Source organism: Salmo trutta, chromosome 3 (assembly GCF_901001165.1).
Source record: "Salmo trutta chromosome 3, fSalTru1.1, whole genome shotgun sequence".
In the NCBI taxonomy this organism is placed as follows: Eukaryota; Metazoa; Chordata; class Actinopteri; order Salmoniformes; family Salmonidae; genus Salmo; species Salmo trutta.
Genome location: NC_042959.1, coordinates 41705518 through 41721556, shown reverse-complemented (window position 1 = coordinate 41721556; position 16039 = coordinate 41705518). Strand labels below are relative to the sequence as shown.

Genomic DNA, 16039 nt, shown 5'->3' with positions numbered 1-16039 from the left:
CATCAGACACTGGGGGGAGAAGTACGTCAATTTGGGTGTACCGGAAATACATAAGAAATAAATCGGACTTTCTAGCCATAGACGGGTTTGTGTTGTGTGGACTTAAATTAGCTAGTTTAAAACATGGGGAGATAGTGTTTATTTTGTCATGTAAGTATTTAAAATACACACACGCATATATATATATACTTTTTTTTTTTGAGAGAGAGAGAGAGAGAGAGAGAGAGAGAGAGAGAGAGAGAGAGAGAGATGACTTGTACATCAAGCTTGCATATTTGTCCAGCAAGCTTGCACAGCGTAATGATTATGGGAAGATCCCAGTTATTTACTGCTCGCGTCCTCTTTCCTTCTCAGAAACACATTGGATGACAAAGCCAGAGGTCCCGCCCTTCGGACCCTCTCCTCCAATGGTTTTTGAGAAGGAGGTAGATGATAGATGACGTCTGCAATTGAGATCCTCCCCATGTTGTGTTAGCAGGTATCTAGCTGGCTAAAGGTATTTATTTGCTATATGTAGATACGCTTGCTTGGACCATTCCATGGAAAATGTCTTCAAGCTGAATATTTGCTAAATCTGTAACGTTACCTAGCTAAACCATGTTAGCCTGCTAACTAACTGATGTTAACTGAAATTAGCTGTGGTTGGGATGCATTTGTTACCAACGTTAGTTTTTCAACGTGATTACGGATTCCTTTAAGTTAAATTTAACGCTTGTCTCACGATATCATACAATCAACATGTACTCAATAAATAGTTATCCAGTTAACATGTCGGCCGGCTAGCTAGTCAACAAACATAGCCAGCTAGCTAACTTAGCTGTCACGTGAGTGTTGATATGCCCATACGCGATAATGTAAGACTGACTGGCAGACGTGTAATGTTTACTTGTTTGCCAGCCGCAATGTGTGATATTTGTTTTTTTTAACTACTCAGTAAATATCCATAGAAATATCATGCCAGGTTTTAGTTAGCTATTTAAATGTCAGACTAGCTAACTACCTAGATGTCATGATTTGACTAGGACCCTATAAGATGTTTTTTCCCAAATTATGTTTGTTTTTCAGGTTTTCATGCTCAAAATCACACTTAAAGCATTGTTGTGGACTACAATATTAACTACATCAGGATACCACTTTTGAGGTCTGGGGAAAAATAGAAGAAATGTGGGTTTGGGGTTGTAATTACCCTTTAGTGTAGGCGTTCTCCACAACGCACATTTTATAAGGCCCTAGTCATATCCCATGTACCAGTCTGTCCTCACCCTGGCATTCTGTGTGCTTGTTGATTGAGGGCGCAAGGAGCTTTTTTTCTCACACTTTTCCCTTCTGATTCCAGTTTCACGGACCTGGTCCTTACGACGACAGTGCAGACCCAGAGAGAGGCCCCACCATCTGACATCCTAGGTCTGGCAGATTATGACCCAGTACCAACCACAGTCCAACCACTCCAACTTCTTCACCGTGAAAGCCGAGGCCTCATCAACACCACCTCTCGCCACCAGCATGGCCAATAGCAACACCGCCGCCCCAGGGAAGGTGATGGGCACACCTGGCCCTGCCGGCAGAATCAGCCCAGAAGGAAGTCAGGTGAGTCCTCCTATCCATCTCCTCATCACCAACCTGGGGCATGCTGTAAAAAGTTTTGCGACAGAAAATGAAAATGTATCTTTCTTATTGGACAGGAAGTCCCTCCCTGTTTCAGTTTGGATTCTTCCATTTGGTGGCTAATAATTACTACCATGGTATACTCTTGCTGGGTGACGTTTTTCAATAGAATTGTTCAAAGAATTCACTATAACTGTAAGGTACAATTACTACTTGTCTTTACATACATTGACGCCAATCCTTCAGTTTCATGTGCTGGTTGGTTCTGTAAAAACATGCCTTCTATGTTCATCTCCCTAGCCAGATGCCAAGTTTCAGGGTGTACAATGAGCGTGTAGCCACTCTGCTTGACTGCTTCTAGTGCACCATTGACTATGACGAACAACCTGTTTGCCCTCCACTCAGGTGTTGAGTAAAAAGAAGCTGCAGGACCTCGTAAGAGAGATTGACCCCAATGAGCAGCTCGATGAGGATGTGGAGGAGGTATGCTTCCTAGCTCAGAAGTGTCTTTCACTGAAGATGGCGTCCCAAACCACAATGCATGCAATGTTTTGGAGCCTCATCACTTGTGACCTGAGGTCCCCCATCTGTCTTCCTCTCAGATGCTGCTGCAGATTGCAGATGACTTCATTGACAGTGTGGTGACGGCTGCCTGTCAACTGGCCCGCCATCGCAAATCCAACACCTTAGAAGTGAAGGACGTTCAGCTACACCTGGGTGAGTAAAAGTACAGGCTGATACTGGCTTTTCTCTGGATACATCAATGATGTCGCTCTTGCTGCTGGTGATTCACTAATCCACTACGCAGACGACACCATTCTGTATACTTCTGGCCCTTCTTTGGACACTGTGTTAACTAACCTCCAGACGAGCTTCAATGCCATACAACTCTCCTTCCGTGGCCTCCAACTGCTCTTAAATGCAAGTATCTTCTGCACATCTATCAACTCAGTGTTTAATTGCTATATTGTAATTATTTCGCCACTATGGCCTATTTATTGCCTCACTTCCCTTATCTTACCTCATTTGCACACTGTTTATAGACTTTTTCTATTGTATTATTGACTGTGTTTGTTTATCCCATGTGTAACTCTGTGTTGTTTGTGTCGCACTGCTTTGCTTTATCTTGTCCAGGTTGCGGTTGTAAATGAGAACTTGTTTTCAACTAGCCTAACTGGTTAAATAAAGGTGAAATAAAAAAAAATGGTTGCAGCAGCTGCAGTCAGGGCTATATGCTGAACTTTTTTACAAGGAGCACGTGTGCGCCTAAGTTGAGAAATGTTGGCGCACACAAAGAAATTTAGGATCACAATATTAGCGGTAATAACGCTGGAATCCTTAATTTTTCTAGGTGCACTGGTGCTTCTAAATAAAAATTCCAGGTGCATATATGAGTAAAATGGTCGTACCGTAGAGCCCTGGCAGCTATTGTGGCATAAGCAGTGTTTGTCTCCATTACTGGAATGATTAATTTACTATGCCAAAAATGAACAGAGTCTTGAGAGCAGTTTTGAGTTTTAAAGATATGCATATAAAAGGTGGATGAAGTTAATGGACCATTTCCTGTTGAGTGTATTTTTTATTCTCACTCCCTGTGTTGTCTGCCACTCAACAGAGCGCCAATGGAACATGTGGATTCCTGGCTATGGTTCAGATGAGATTCGGCCGTATAAGAAGGCTTGTACGACAGAGGCGCACAAACAGGTTTGTTTGTCACTCTTTCTTCTTGATCACATCCAGGGTTCACATTTATACTAATGAATTGTGCTAAACGTTCAATAATTTAAATGAACAGTGCTGTGAAAGTTTTCCCCATTTCTGAGTTTTTCCATTTTTCAATATTTTTGATACTGATTGTTATCAGATCTTCAACCAAAACATAATATTAGATAAAGGGAACCTGAGTTTACAAGTAACAAAGAAAGATGTACTTATTTTATTAATTAACAAAGTTATGCAACACCCAATTCCCCTGTGTGAAAAAGTAATTGCCCCCTTACACTCAATAACTGGTTGTGCCACCTTTAGCTGAATGAATGCAACCAAATCTCATCGGAAAAGTTTACTCAAGTTTGCCAAAAAACACCTGGATGATCAACAAGACTCTTAGAAGAATGAATGCAATGTTTGGTTTTCACCAGGCATAATGGGACCCATGTCATCCAAAGAACATTCTTCAAAGATTCTTGATGATCATCCAGGTGCTTTTTGGCAAACTTGAGTAAACTTTTCCGATGAGATTTGGTTGCAGTCATTCAGCTAAAGGTGGCACAACCAGTTACACAGCAAGAACCTTATACCAATGGTCAAGCATGGTGGTGGGTGGTAGTGTGATAGTTTTAGGATGCTTTGCTAGGACCTAGACGACTTGCCTTAATAGAAGGAACTAGGGCTGGGCGATATGACGATATATATCGTGTGAAGATAGAGCATAATATGAAACGATAGACGTTTTTCTATCGTTTATTTCGTTGTCGCAAATCACTATTTACGGCAATATTTGTCGTCAGTTGGACGACGCTTTGCGTTCTTCCACACGAGGAAATTTGCAACACAAACAAACATGGAGGAGAGTGAACGTGACACAGAGCAAGGAGCTCCTACCTAAAAGAGGGGCTACTTTGGTCCCATGGACGTGGTTTGGGTATGATAAGTCTGACATGGACCAGAAAACCGTCCTCTGCAAAATATGCCGCAGGCCGGTCCCAACAACAGGCTCAAACATCACTAACCTCTTTTACCACCTACGCAATAATCATGTGAAACAGTACGGAAAGAGTCTACAGGTGAGACCCAAAAAAGTACAGTCGAGTGCTCAAAACAAACCCCCTACTCGCAAGAGGCTTTTGCCCGCGGCACACCATATGGCAAAGAATCACGAAGATGGGAGAGAACAGCTGCCATTACAACTTACATCTGCAAAGACATGGCCCCAATTTACACGGTTGAGAACGGGGGTTTCGTGAGTTGGTGCTCACACTCGATCCAAGGTACCAAATGCAAATTGATATGTGACACATTAATGCCAAAATAACATACAAAACAGGCAAGCCCACAAATATATATATATATATATATATATATATATATATATATATATATTTAGATTTTATACATTAATATTTTATATTTTGTTACATGCTTAATTGAACATTTGCGCAAAGGTTGTAAATAAAAGGAGAAATAATCAAATATGAGTAAGTACCTTTTATTTGTTGAGTATAATTCAAAATGTAATAAGAAATAGGCCTTTACATGTGGTCATTTTATATAAACAATTTATTCATTGAATTTACAGCAAATGTGATATGTATCGTTATCGGGATATGAAATTATCTATATCGGGATATGAGATTTTGGCCATATCACCCAGCCCTAGAAGGAACCATGAATTCTGCTCTGTATCAGATGATTCTACAGGAGAATGTCAGGCCATCCGTCTGTGAGCTGAAGCTGAAGCGCAGCTGAGTCCTGCAGCAAGATAATGATCCAAAACACACAATCAAGTCTACATGAAAATGGCTAAAAAGCAGCCCATTCGAAGTTTTGGAATGGCCTAGTCAAAGTCCGGACCTAATCCCAATTGAGATGTTGTGGCAGGACTTGAAATGAGCAGTTCATGCTTGAAAACCCACATGTTGCTAAAGCAGTTCTGCATGGATGTGTGGGCCAGACATCTTTACAAACGAAGCATTTGTGTTTAGTGAGTCCACCAGATCAGACCAGGAATGTTTTCTTGATGTGTGTGTGAATTTGACAATTTTCCTGTCCTGCTAAGCATTCAAAATATAACGTGTACTTTAGGGTGTCAGGGAAAATGTATGGAGTAAAAAGTACATTGTTTTCTTTAGGAATGTAGTGAAGTAAAAGTTGTCATATAAATAGTAAAGTACAGATACCCCAAAAGCTACTTATTTAGCACTTTAAAGTATTTTTACTTAAAAGTACTTTACACCACTGGAAATGAGTATGTAATTGTTGTGTTATTTGTTCACTCAGGTTCCCTTTGTCTAATATTAGGTTTTGGTTGAAGATATAACATTCAGTATCAAAAATATGCAAAAGTAGAGAATTAGAAATGGGGCAAATACTGTTTCACAGCATTGTACATGTATTATGTAATTATTATTTTTGGTGTATTGTTTGTTTAGGAAGTATTGAAAATAATTTCCAGAATTTAATATGGGACTAATATGTGGTTGTCTTACCAACCTTAGTTGAATGCACTGACTGTACGGTGCTCTGGATAAGAATGTCTACGAAAAAATGACCTAAATGCAATAGTGATTGAGCATGTTTTTCATTTGTCTCATCCAGAGAATGGCATTGATCCGCAAAACAACCAAAAAGTAGCAAGACCTGGAACCAGCCTCGCACAAACCCTCTGTGCTGTTTGTCTTTGTCTTTTCTCTGTGTATTTCTAATAATGGGGGACATTCTTTCACCCATGTCTTCATCTTCCCCAGGTGTTGTGTGTGATTTGTCAGCTCCATCATCACACAAGTATTTTGATCTTGAGTCCTTTTTAATGCTTTTCACCACAGACTGGCCAAAATCACACACTCCTCATTCAGTGTAAATGTACACTCCGGTAATGGAGTGTTGTTTTGGGACAGTGTTTTGTTTTTGGAATTATCTGTTCAACTTTACTTTTTTGTTCAGGGGGTAACCACCAAACACACACCTTCAATATGGTGGTGGCTTCCATACTCTTTCCCACTTTTTGTTTTTTTTTATTTTGTCTGGCATGCGTTTGCTGTTATGTGTTTAGTTTTTGTCACATAAACTAACCCCCTTCATCTAACATCAGAAATATACACCATTTGCATTTAGTTGGTTTTCAGGATACTGTCATGGCACAATGTTTTTGTGTGCTGTAGGGATCTGATGTCATCTCCATAGTTCATTAGAAAATTACCCAGGACATTGTTTTTCATAAGATGTCAACAATTAACAACAAATGAAGTTATTCAAAAATAATAAGTATGTGAAGTATGTCTTATGTTGCCAGACTGCAGTGAGATGGGGTTGGGTAATGGTCCTTATTTGGGGATGTGTGGGGAAGCTGTAACATTTGTTTTACTTTATATGGCAGTGTTTTAGTTAAACCTGTTATTTTTATTCCATAAATAAGATTCATATTTCACTTGACATTTAATTTGTGTGTTTATTTCACTGTTCAGTCATGTTCTTTCTCATTTGTTGGAAACTTTAGTTTTTCAGAGTTCACTTTCTATATAAATGGATTACATCAGTATATCACTATTCAGGGTAAAGAGATTTGACAACATTTTCATAACTGTAATACCACTGGTATAGAGTTTCTCGATTCTGGAGGACAAACTAATGACCTCCTTCAGAAAATTCCCTGTTCACGCACTTGCAAAGAATTTTACATGTGTTATGTCCATGTTCTGACAAATTGGCACAATTGGTAATGCCCATCTTGTAACATTTCTTCTCCTCATCCGGTGAAGAGCCTCAAGTCAAGACTATCTTATGATCTTTTGTCTAAGATGGCAGTCAGTTTTCAAGGGCAGCATTGTGACATGGCATACAGTTGAAGTCGGAAGTTCACATACACTTAGGTTGGGGTCATTAAAACTCGTTTTTCAACCACTCCACAAATTTCTTGTTAACAAACTATAGTTTTGGCAAGTCGGTTAGGACATCTACTTTGTGCATGACACAAGTAATTTTTCCAAAAATTGTTTACAGACAGATTATTTCACTTATAATTCACTGTATCACAATACCAGTGGGTCAGAAGTTTACATACACTAAGTTGACTGTGCCTTTTTTAAACAGCTTGGAAAATTCCAGAAAATTATGTCATGGCTTTAGAAGCTTCTGATAGGCTAATAGACATCATTTGAGTCAATTAGAGGTGTACCCGTGGATGTATTTCAAGGCCTACCTTCAAACTCAGTGCCTCTTTGCTTGACATCATGGGAAAATCAAAAGAAATCAGCCAAGAACTCAAAAGAAATTGTAGACCTCCACAAGTCTGGTTCATCCTTGGGAGCAATTTCCAAATGCTTGAAGGTACCACGTTCATCTGTACAAACAATAGTACGCAAGTATAAACACCATGGAACCACGCAGCCATCATACCGCTCACGAAAGAGATGCGTTCTGTCTCCTAGAGATGAACATACGATGGTGTGAAAAGTGCAAATCAATCCCAGAACAACAGCAAAGGACCTTGTGAAGATGCTGGAGGAAACGGGTACAAAAGTATCTATATCCACAGTAAAACAAGTCCTATATCGACATAACCTGAAAGGCCACTCAGCAAGGAAGAAGCCACTGCTCCAAAACCGCCATAAAAAAAGCAAGACATTGGTTTGCAACTGCACATGGGGACAAAGATTGTACTTTTTGGAGAAATGTCCTCTGGTCTGATGAAACAAAAATAGAACTGTTTGGCCATAATGACCATTTATGTTTGGAGGGAAAGAGGGGAGGCTTGCAAGCTGAAGAACACCATCCCAACCGTGAAGCACGGGGGTGGCAGCATCATGTTGTGGGGGTGCTTTGCTGCAGGAGGGACTGGTGCACTTCACAAAATAGATGGCATCATGAGGTAGGAAATTATGTGGATTGAAGCAGCATCTTAAGACATCAGTCTGGAAGTTAAAGCTTGGTCACAAATGGGTCTTCCAAATGGACAATGACCCCAAGCATACTTCCAAAGTTGTGGCAAAATGGCTTAAGGACAACAAAGTCAAGGTATTGGAGTGGCCATAACAAAGCCCTGAACTCAATCCTATAGAAAATTTGTGGGCAGAACTGGAAAAGGTGTGCGAGCGTGAAGCACGTGAAGCACCGGACTATTACACCAGCTCTGTCAGGAGGAATGGGCCAAAATTCACCCAACTTATTGTGGGAAGCTTGTGGAAGGCTACCTGAAATGTTTCACCCAAGTTAAACAATTTAAAGGCAATGCTACCAAATACTAATTGAGTATATGTAAACTTCTGACCCACTGGGAATGTGATGAAAGAAATAAAAGCTGAAATAAATCACTCAACTATTATTCTGACATTTCACATAGTTAAAATGAAGTGGTGATCCTGACTTACCTAAGACGGGGAATTTTTACTGGTATTAAATGTCAGGAATTGTGAAAAACTGAGTTTAAATGTATTTGGCTAAGATGTATGTAAACTTCTGACTTCAACTGTATATGACAATACAGCACAAGTCCAAAGACCCAACTCAGGAACAGCACTTCTTTCTGTTGTTGGGTATGTTGATCTTGGGCTGCTGTAGCTCTACTAGTGAACATGTGGAGCCAGGCACTTCACCCTGTCCCAGTCCTCTTGCAGCTCCACCTCCCCACTCAGCAGGCCCTGGTACACCCGGCCGGTCAGCAGCTCGAAGGCCTCCCATCACACACTGACCAGTCTTAGCCAACACCTCGATGTAGGGCATCCCCAGCTGGCCAGCCAGTTTCTCAGCCATGTTATGGCGGGCCACCCGGTCATTCTTGTGTTAAAACAGCACTGTGTGGGGCTGCACATGTTCACACACCTCTGCGTGCCACTCCTGCACATGCTCAAAGGCCCGGTTAGTCAGGTCAAACACCAGCAGGTCCCCCACTGAGTTATGGATGTAGGACCGAGTCACTGACCTGAGAGAAAAGAAAAACATCAAAAAGTTAAAGGAATTGTTAAAAATATGGATTAAATTTATGGATGTGGATCAATGATCAGCAGATATGTTGTGATAATTACTATAAACTCATACACATTGGTAAATGTTAACCTAAATTAGGATATTGTTGACTATATATGGAGGAACTTAGTTGACCTCTGCCTATTGCATCTGCAAATTAGGATGTGGTATTCATTGGAGGTTTCACCAGATTAGGCATCCTCATTGAACGACACCTAGTAGTAGTTTCAGTAGAGCTAGTCAGACGCATTGTGTCTGACATTCTTAAAATAAAGTGTTGTTCCTAACTTAACTAAAACCGGGAATTTTTACTGGGATTAAATGTCAGGACTTGTGAAAAACTGAGTTTAAATGTATTTGGCTAAGGTGTATGTAAACTTCCAACTTCAACTGTACATATTTTGCACTACATTAACATTACCATTGAGCCATTCAACAGATGCTCCCATCCAGCGTGACCCACAACTAGTGCATTCATCTTAAGATAGCCATGCGAGAACCACATATCACAGTCGTACCCCAATCACATATCACATACATCAGTGATTCCCAAACTTTTTATAGTCCTGTACCCCTTCAAACATTCAACCTCCAGCTGGGTCAGCGCACTCTCAAATGATGTTTTTTGCCATCATTGTAAGCCTGCCACACACACACTATACATTTATTAAACATAAGAATGAGTTTGTCACATCCTGGCTCGTGGGAAGTGAGTAATAGCTCTTATAGGACCAGGGCACAAATAATAATATAATAATAATCAATAATTCTGCTCTTTATTTAGCCATCTTACATATAAAACCTTATTTGGTCATCAAAAATTGTGAATAACTCACCACAGGTTAATGAAAAGGGTGTCCTTGAAAGGATATACATAACTCTGCAATGTTGGGTTGTATTGGAGAGGATCATTCTTAAATCATTTTCCACACACAGTCTGTGCCTGTATTTAGTTATCATGCTAGTGAGGGCCGAGAATACACTCTCACATAGGTACGTGGTTAAAAAGGGCATCAGTGTCTTAACAGCGCGATTGGTCAATGCAAGAAACTCTGAGTGATGCCCTATCCATAAATCTGGCAATGGCTTCTGATTAAATTCAATTTTCACAGAACCGCTTGTTGCAATTTCGATGAGGCACTCTTGTTCAGATATCGGTAAGTGGACTGAAGGCAGGGCATGAAAGGGATAACAAATCCAGTTTGTGTTGTCCGTTTCAGGAAAGTACCTGCGTAATAGCGCTCCCAGCTCACTTAGGTGCTTCGCTATATCACATTTGACATTATCTGTAAGCTTGAGTTAATTTGCACACAAAAAATCATACAATGATGGAAAGACTTCTGTGTTGTCCTTGTTAATGCAGACAGAAAAGAGCTCCAACTTCTTAATCATAGCCTCAATTTTGTCCCGCACATTGAATATAGTTGCGAAGAGTACCTGTAATCCTAGATTCAGATCATTCAGGCAAAAAACATCACCCAGATAGGCCAGTTGTATGAGAAACCCGTCATCATGCAAGTGGTCAGACAAGTGAAAATGATGGTCAGTAAAGAAAACTTTAAGCTCGGAAGTTTACATACACCTTAGCCAAATACATTTAAACTCAGTTTTTCACAAATCCTGACATTTAATCCCAGTAAAAATTCCCTGTCTTAGTTCAGTTAGGATCACCACTTTATTTTAAGAATGTGAAATGTCAGAATAATAAAAGAGAGAATGATTTATTTCAGCTTTTATTTCTTTCATCACATTCCCAGTGGTTTGATATTTACATACACTCAATTAGTATTTGGTAGCATTGCCTATAAAAGGTTTAACTAGGGTCAAACGTTTCGGGTAGCCTTCCACAAGCTTCCCACAAAAAGTTGGGTGAATTTTGGCCCATTCCTCCTGACAGAGCTGGTGTAACTGAGTCAGGTTTGTAGCCTTCCTTGCTCGCACATGCTATTTTAGTTCTGCCCACAAACTTTCTATAGGACTGAGGTCAGGACTTTGATGGGCACTCCAATAATTTGAATTTGTTGTCCTTAAGCCATTTTGCCACAACTTTGGAAGTATGCTTGGGGTCATTGTCCATTTGGAAGACCCATTTGCGACCAAGCTTTAACTTCCTGACTGATGTCTTGAGATGTTGCTTCAATATAGCCACATAATTTTACTACCTCATGATGCCATCTATTTTGTGAAGTGCACCAGTCCCTCCTGCAGCAAAGCACCCCCACAACATGATGCTTCACGGTTGGGATGGTGCTTCACGGTTGGGATGGTGTTTTTCGGCTGGCAAGCATCTCGCTTTTTCCTCCAAACATAACAATAGTCATTATGGCCAAACAGTTCTTTTTTTGTTTCATCAGACTAGAGGACATTTCTCCAAAAAGTATAATCTTTTTCCCTATGTGCAGTTGCAAACCGTAGTTTGGCTTTTTTTATGGTGGCTTTGGAGCAGTGGCTTCTTCCTTGCTGAGCGGCCTTTCAGGTTATGTCAATATAGGACTTGTTTTACTGTGGATATAGATACTTTTGTACTTGTACTTGTACCATCTGCGTGGTCCCATGGTGTTTATACTTGCGTACTATTGTTTGTACAGATGAACGTGGTACCTTCAGGCATTTGGAAGTTTCTCCCAAGAATGAACCAGACTTGTGGAGGTCTAAAAAACAAATTCTGAGGTCTTGGCTGATTTTTTTATTTATTTGCCCATTATGTCAAGCTAAGAAGCCTGAGTTTGAAGGTAGGCCTTGAAATACATTCACAGGTACACTTCCAATTGACTCAAATTATGTAAATTAGCCTATCAGAAGCTTCTAAAGCCAAGACATAATTTTCTGGAATTTTCCAAGCTGTTTAAAAAAGGCACAGTCAACTTAGTTTATGTAAACTTCTGACCCACTGGAATTGTGATACAGTGAGTTATAAGTGAAATAATCTGTCTGTAAACAATTGTTGGAAAAATGACTTATGTCATGCACAAAGTAGATGTCCTAACCGACTTGCCAAAACTATAGTTTGTTAACAAGAAATTTGTGGAGTGGTAGAGAAATTAGTTTTAGTGACTCCAACCTAAGTGTATGTAAACTTCCGACTTCAACTGTATCTCTAGGTGAAACTGGAGGATTTTGATGGGATTTAAAAAAAAATGATGTTACTTAGATTGATGCACCGGTGCGTCAACAGACTCTAGGGGGATATTATTCAAGGTCAGTGGAAGGTCATTAGTAAACACAGAAAACAATAATGGTCCAAGCCGGCTGCCTAGCTGTACACCACACTCAACAGAATTTGCATTAGAGAGGCTTCTGTTAATGTTTTCTGGTTGAATTGGGCAATGGCCCGTCATGTCATTGGGTGAAAGCGGGGATGGAGGAGTGCCCTTCTCAAAATAGTAATCTTCATTGCTCGGTCATGTTGTCAACAAGGCAGCTAGGTGCATTGTCCAGAAACATACAACAGCTCTTTTCCATGAAATAAATATTAGAATTTTCAAACTAGTTTTCATTGGGAAGGCAGATAAAGCATTTTGATAACACTTTACTTGAAACCCGGTTTCATATGTTATGACACAGTCATAACCATAGCATACAATGTCAAAACAGCTGACATTACTTGTCATAACGTGGTCATAACACTGTCATGACCCATATATTTACACATGTTGTGACATATATTGCATTATTTTGTGGCTGGTTATGAAACCTACATAAGAGTGTTAAAACCCACATTTTTTCAAATGTTTTTCCGTTTGAAAGTTTGTTTCTTAAAACCTGTTAGGGTATAGGGGGCAGTATTGAGAATTTTTTGAAAAAAGATGTGCCCATTTTTAAATGCCTCCTACACCTACCCAGTAACTACAATATGCATATACTTATTATATATGGATAGAAAACACCCTAAAGTTTCAAAAACTGTTTGAATGGTGTCTGTGAGTATAACAGAACTCATTTGGCAGGCAAAACCCTGAGACAGATTCTGACAGGAAGTGGATACCTGATGTGTTGAATTGACTTTGAGCCTATGCCATTGAAAAACAAAGGGGGTGAATTATATTCTGGCACTTCCTATTGCTTCCACAAGATGTCCCCAGCCTTTACAAAGTGTTTTGAGTGTTCTACAGTGAGATCTGACCGAATAAGAGCCATGGAACGTGATGGTCCATCATTCACCCTGGCGCGCGATTTGATGGTGGGTACTCTCATTCCGAAACGTTTTAAAAGAAAACCCAATGGTCCGCCTTGAATTTTATTCATGTTCTGGTTAAAAAAGGCCCTAATGATTTATGCGATACAACGTTTGACATGTTTGAACGAACGGAAATATATTTTTTCCGTTCTTGAAGTGAAGTGAAGTCCGGCTGGCTTAGATCATGCGCTACAACACGGAGGTTTTTCGACATAAATGATGAGCTTTTTTGAACAAAAATACATTCGTTATGGACCTGGGACTCTTTGGAAGTGACATCTGATGAAGAGAATCAAAGGTAATGGATTATTTATATAGTATTTTCGATTTTAGATTCCTCCAACATGGCGGTTAGTCTGTATCGCGATGCGTATTTGTCTGGCGCAGTGCTCAGATTATTGCAAAGTGTGATCTCCCAGTAAGGTTAATTTAAAATCTGACAAGTCCATTGCGTTCAAGAGATGTAAATCTATAATTCTTTGAATGACAATATAATATTTTAGCAATGTTTTCTAATATTAATTAATTATTTTGTCGTCATGACTTGACTGCCGGTATTGGAGGGAAACGATTTCCTGAACATCAACGCCATAGTAAAACACTGTTTTTAGATATAAATATGAACTTGATAGAACTAAAAATGCATGCATTGTCTAACAAAATGTCCTAGGAGTGTCATCTGATGGAGATTGTAAAAGGTTAGTGCATAATTTTAGCTGATTGTATGGTTTTGGTGAGGCATGTCTTTGAATCGACAATGCATTGCACACAGCTATTGTCAATGTACTCTCCTAACATAACCTAACTTTATGCTTTCCCCGTAAAACCTTTTTGAAATCGGTAAACGTGGTTAGATTAAGAAGATGTTTATCTTTCAAAGGCTGTAAGTTAGTTGTATGTTTGAGAAATTTGAATTTGTACATTTATTTGGTTTCAAATTTGCCGCTCTTGAAATGCACCTGCTGTTGATAGGGTGCGCCACAGGTGGCACGCTAACGTCCCAGGTAGCCTCAAGAAGTTTTAAGTCCTTTGTTGTTATTGTAATGAATTCTTTACAGTCATGTTTTTTTTCCATCATATTTTAAATAACTTGTTGAAAATACACTTTCTGACCCCATCATAAAGCATTATGACCATCCTGTGTCACTTTACTTGGACTAAGAAAATACACTTCATGACATTGTCAAGAAGCATTATGACTTTACTGTGTCACTTTACTTGGACTAAGAAAATACCCTTTATGACACTGTCAAGAAGCATTATGACCATCCTGGGTCCCTTTACTTGGACTAAGAAAATACACTTTATGACACTGTCAAGAAGCATTGTGACCATCATAGTCATATAAGCCAGATAGGCCTATGACGTACATGCCCTTATGTTAGTCATCAGTTAAAGTGTTTCTTGCCCTGCTCCTGAAATATGCTCCTGCATTCATCCTTCTTCAGAAAGAGCATTGAGGTAGGTACATGTCTGACATCAATGTGTGCGCAATTACAATGGTAATTTAATATGGTCAATTTCAGAAAATGTTATATATAACATAGCCGACTTGTTTATGGTGTAATGGAATGTTTTGCCTTGTGTGGTAGGGTTTGTGGGTTTTGACACTTATGTAGATGTCAAAACCAGCCATAACATAATATATACTGTACTGTATGTCACAACAGGTCTAAATACATGTGTCATGACAGTGTTATGACCATATTATGACCGGTTATGACAAGTTATATGAGCTGTTATGACATATTATGGCCTGGTTACAACTGTGTCATAATGCTGGGTGTCAACTGTTACCAGCATTTTTATCAAAATCAATCACTTTTGCTTCAGAATCCTACTTAATCACTCCACGTGCTTGATTACTTCACTTTTGTTTTGAGCTGACTTCACCATCGGCCAGAGCGGGGCACCTGGTTCACGCCCAGGAGGCAGCACGGTTCCAAAACATATGCAATCACTTTTCACCCTGTTCAAACTCCTCCCACTGGGGTAATCCGGGCCAGATAAATGAACCCTCTCATTTACAACCCTCCGTTGATCCCTCTCATTCACAACCCTCCATTGTTTCATCACCCCCAACGCGTTCAAAGGATCACAGCCGGTTGAAATGAGAGGGTTCACAGCCAATGAAAAAGTCATTAAAGTAGTTGGCAATATCAGTGGGTTTTGTGATAAATTAGCCGTCTGATTCAATGAATAATGGAGCCGAGTTAGCTTTTTTCCCCAAAATGTCATTTAAGGTTCTCCAAAGCGTTTTACTATCATTCTTTATATCATTCATCTTTGTTTCATTCTATAGTTTATTTTTATTTAGCTTAGTCACATGATTTCTTAATTTGCAGTACGTTTGCCAATCAGTTGGGCTGCCAGACTTATTTGCCATACCTTTTGCCTCATCCCTCTCAACCACACAATTTTTCCATTCCTCATCAATCCAAGGGGATTTAACAGTTAGTACGGTCATTTTCTTCTTAATAATGGGTGCATGCTTATTAGTAACCGGAATAAGCAAATATTCTTTACATCATCAACATATGAATCACTACAAAACTTATTGCATGACCTCTTATACAA

The 16039-nt window shown here is 39.6% G+C and overlaps 1 protein-coding gene and 1 pseudogene across 6 annotated transcripts; one reads left to right on the top strand and one right to left on the bottom strand.

Annotated features, from left to right (window-relative positions):
- Positions 1-33: 33 nt before the first annotated feature.
- On the top strand, positions 34-6756 carry LOC115175265 (transcription initiation factor TFIID subunit 12). Of its 6 annotated transcripts, none has more exons than XM_029734471.1 (7): positions 34-150; positions 355-496; positions 1337-1587; positions 2011-2088; positions 2208-2322; positions 3221-3309; positions 5923-6756. In XM_029734471.1, exons 3-7 carry the CDS (start codon positions 1417-1419, stop codon positions 5956-5958), a joined length of 489 nt encoding a protein of 162 aa, XP_029590331.1. In that variant the 5' UTR covers positions 34-150; positions 355-496; positions 1337-1416; the 3' UTR covers positions 5959-6756. The 6 variants fall into 6 exon arrangements, with proteins under 6 accessions (XP_029590331.1, XP_029590332.1, XP_029590333.1 ...); XM_029734473.1 differs by having other exon boundaries at positions 57-150; positions 355-478; XM_029734472.1 differs by lacking the exon at positions 355-496 and having other exon boundaries at positions 46-150.
- A 2129-nt stretch (positions 6757-8885) lies between these two features.
- Positions 8886-9727, bottom strand: LOC115165367 (ras-related protein Rab-39A pseudogene; annotated as a pseudogene).
- Between the last annotated feature and the right edge of the window lie 6312 nt (positions 9728-16039).

Bases quoted from the DNA above. Each gene is read 5' to 3' on its own strand.
- LOC115175265 (XM_029734471.1), top strand. From the start codon at position 1,417: ATGACCCAGTACCAACCACAGTCCAACCACTCCAACTTCTTCACCGTG. The intron at 1,588-2,010 runs GTGAGTCCTCCT...CCCTCCACTCAG, and splicing joins TCAGCCCAGAAGGAAGTCAG to GTGTTGAGTAAAAAGAAGCT. The intron at 2,323-3,220 runs GTGAGTAAAAGT...GCCACTCAACAG, and splicing joins GGACGTTCAGCTACACCTGG to AGCGCCAATGGAACATGTGG.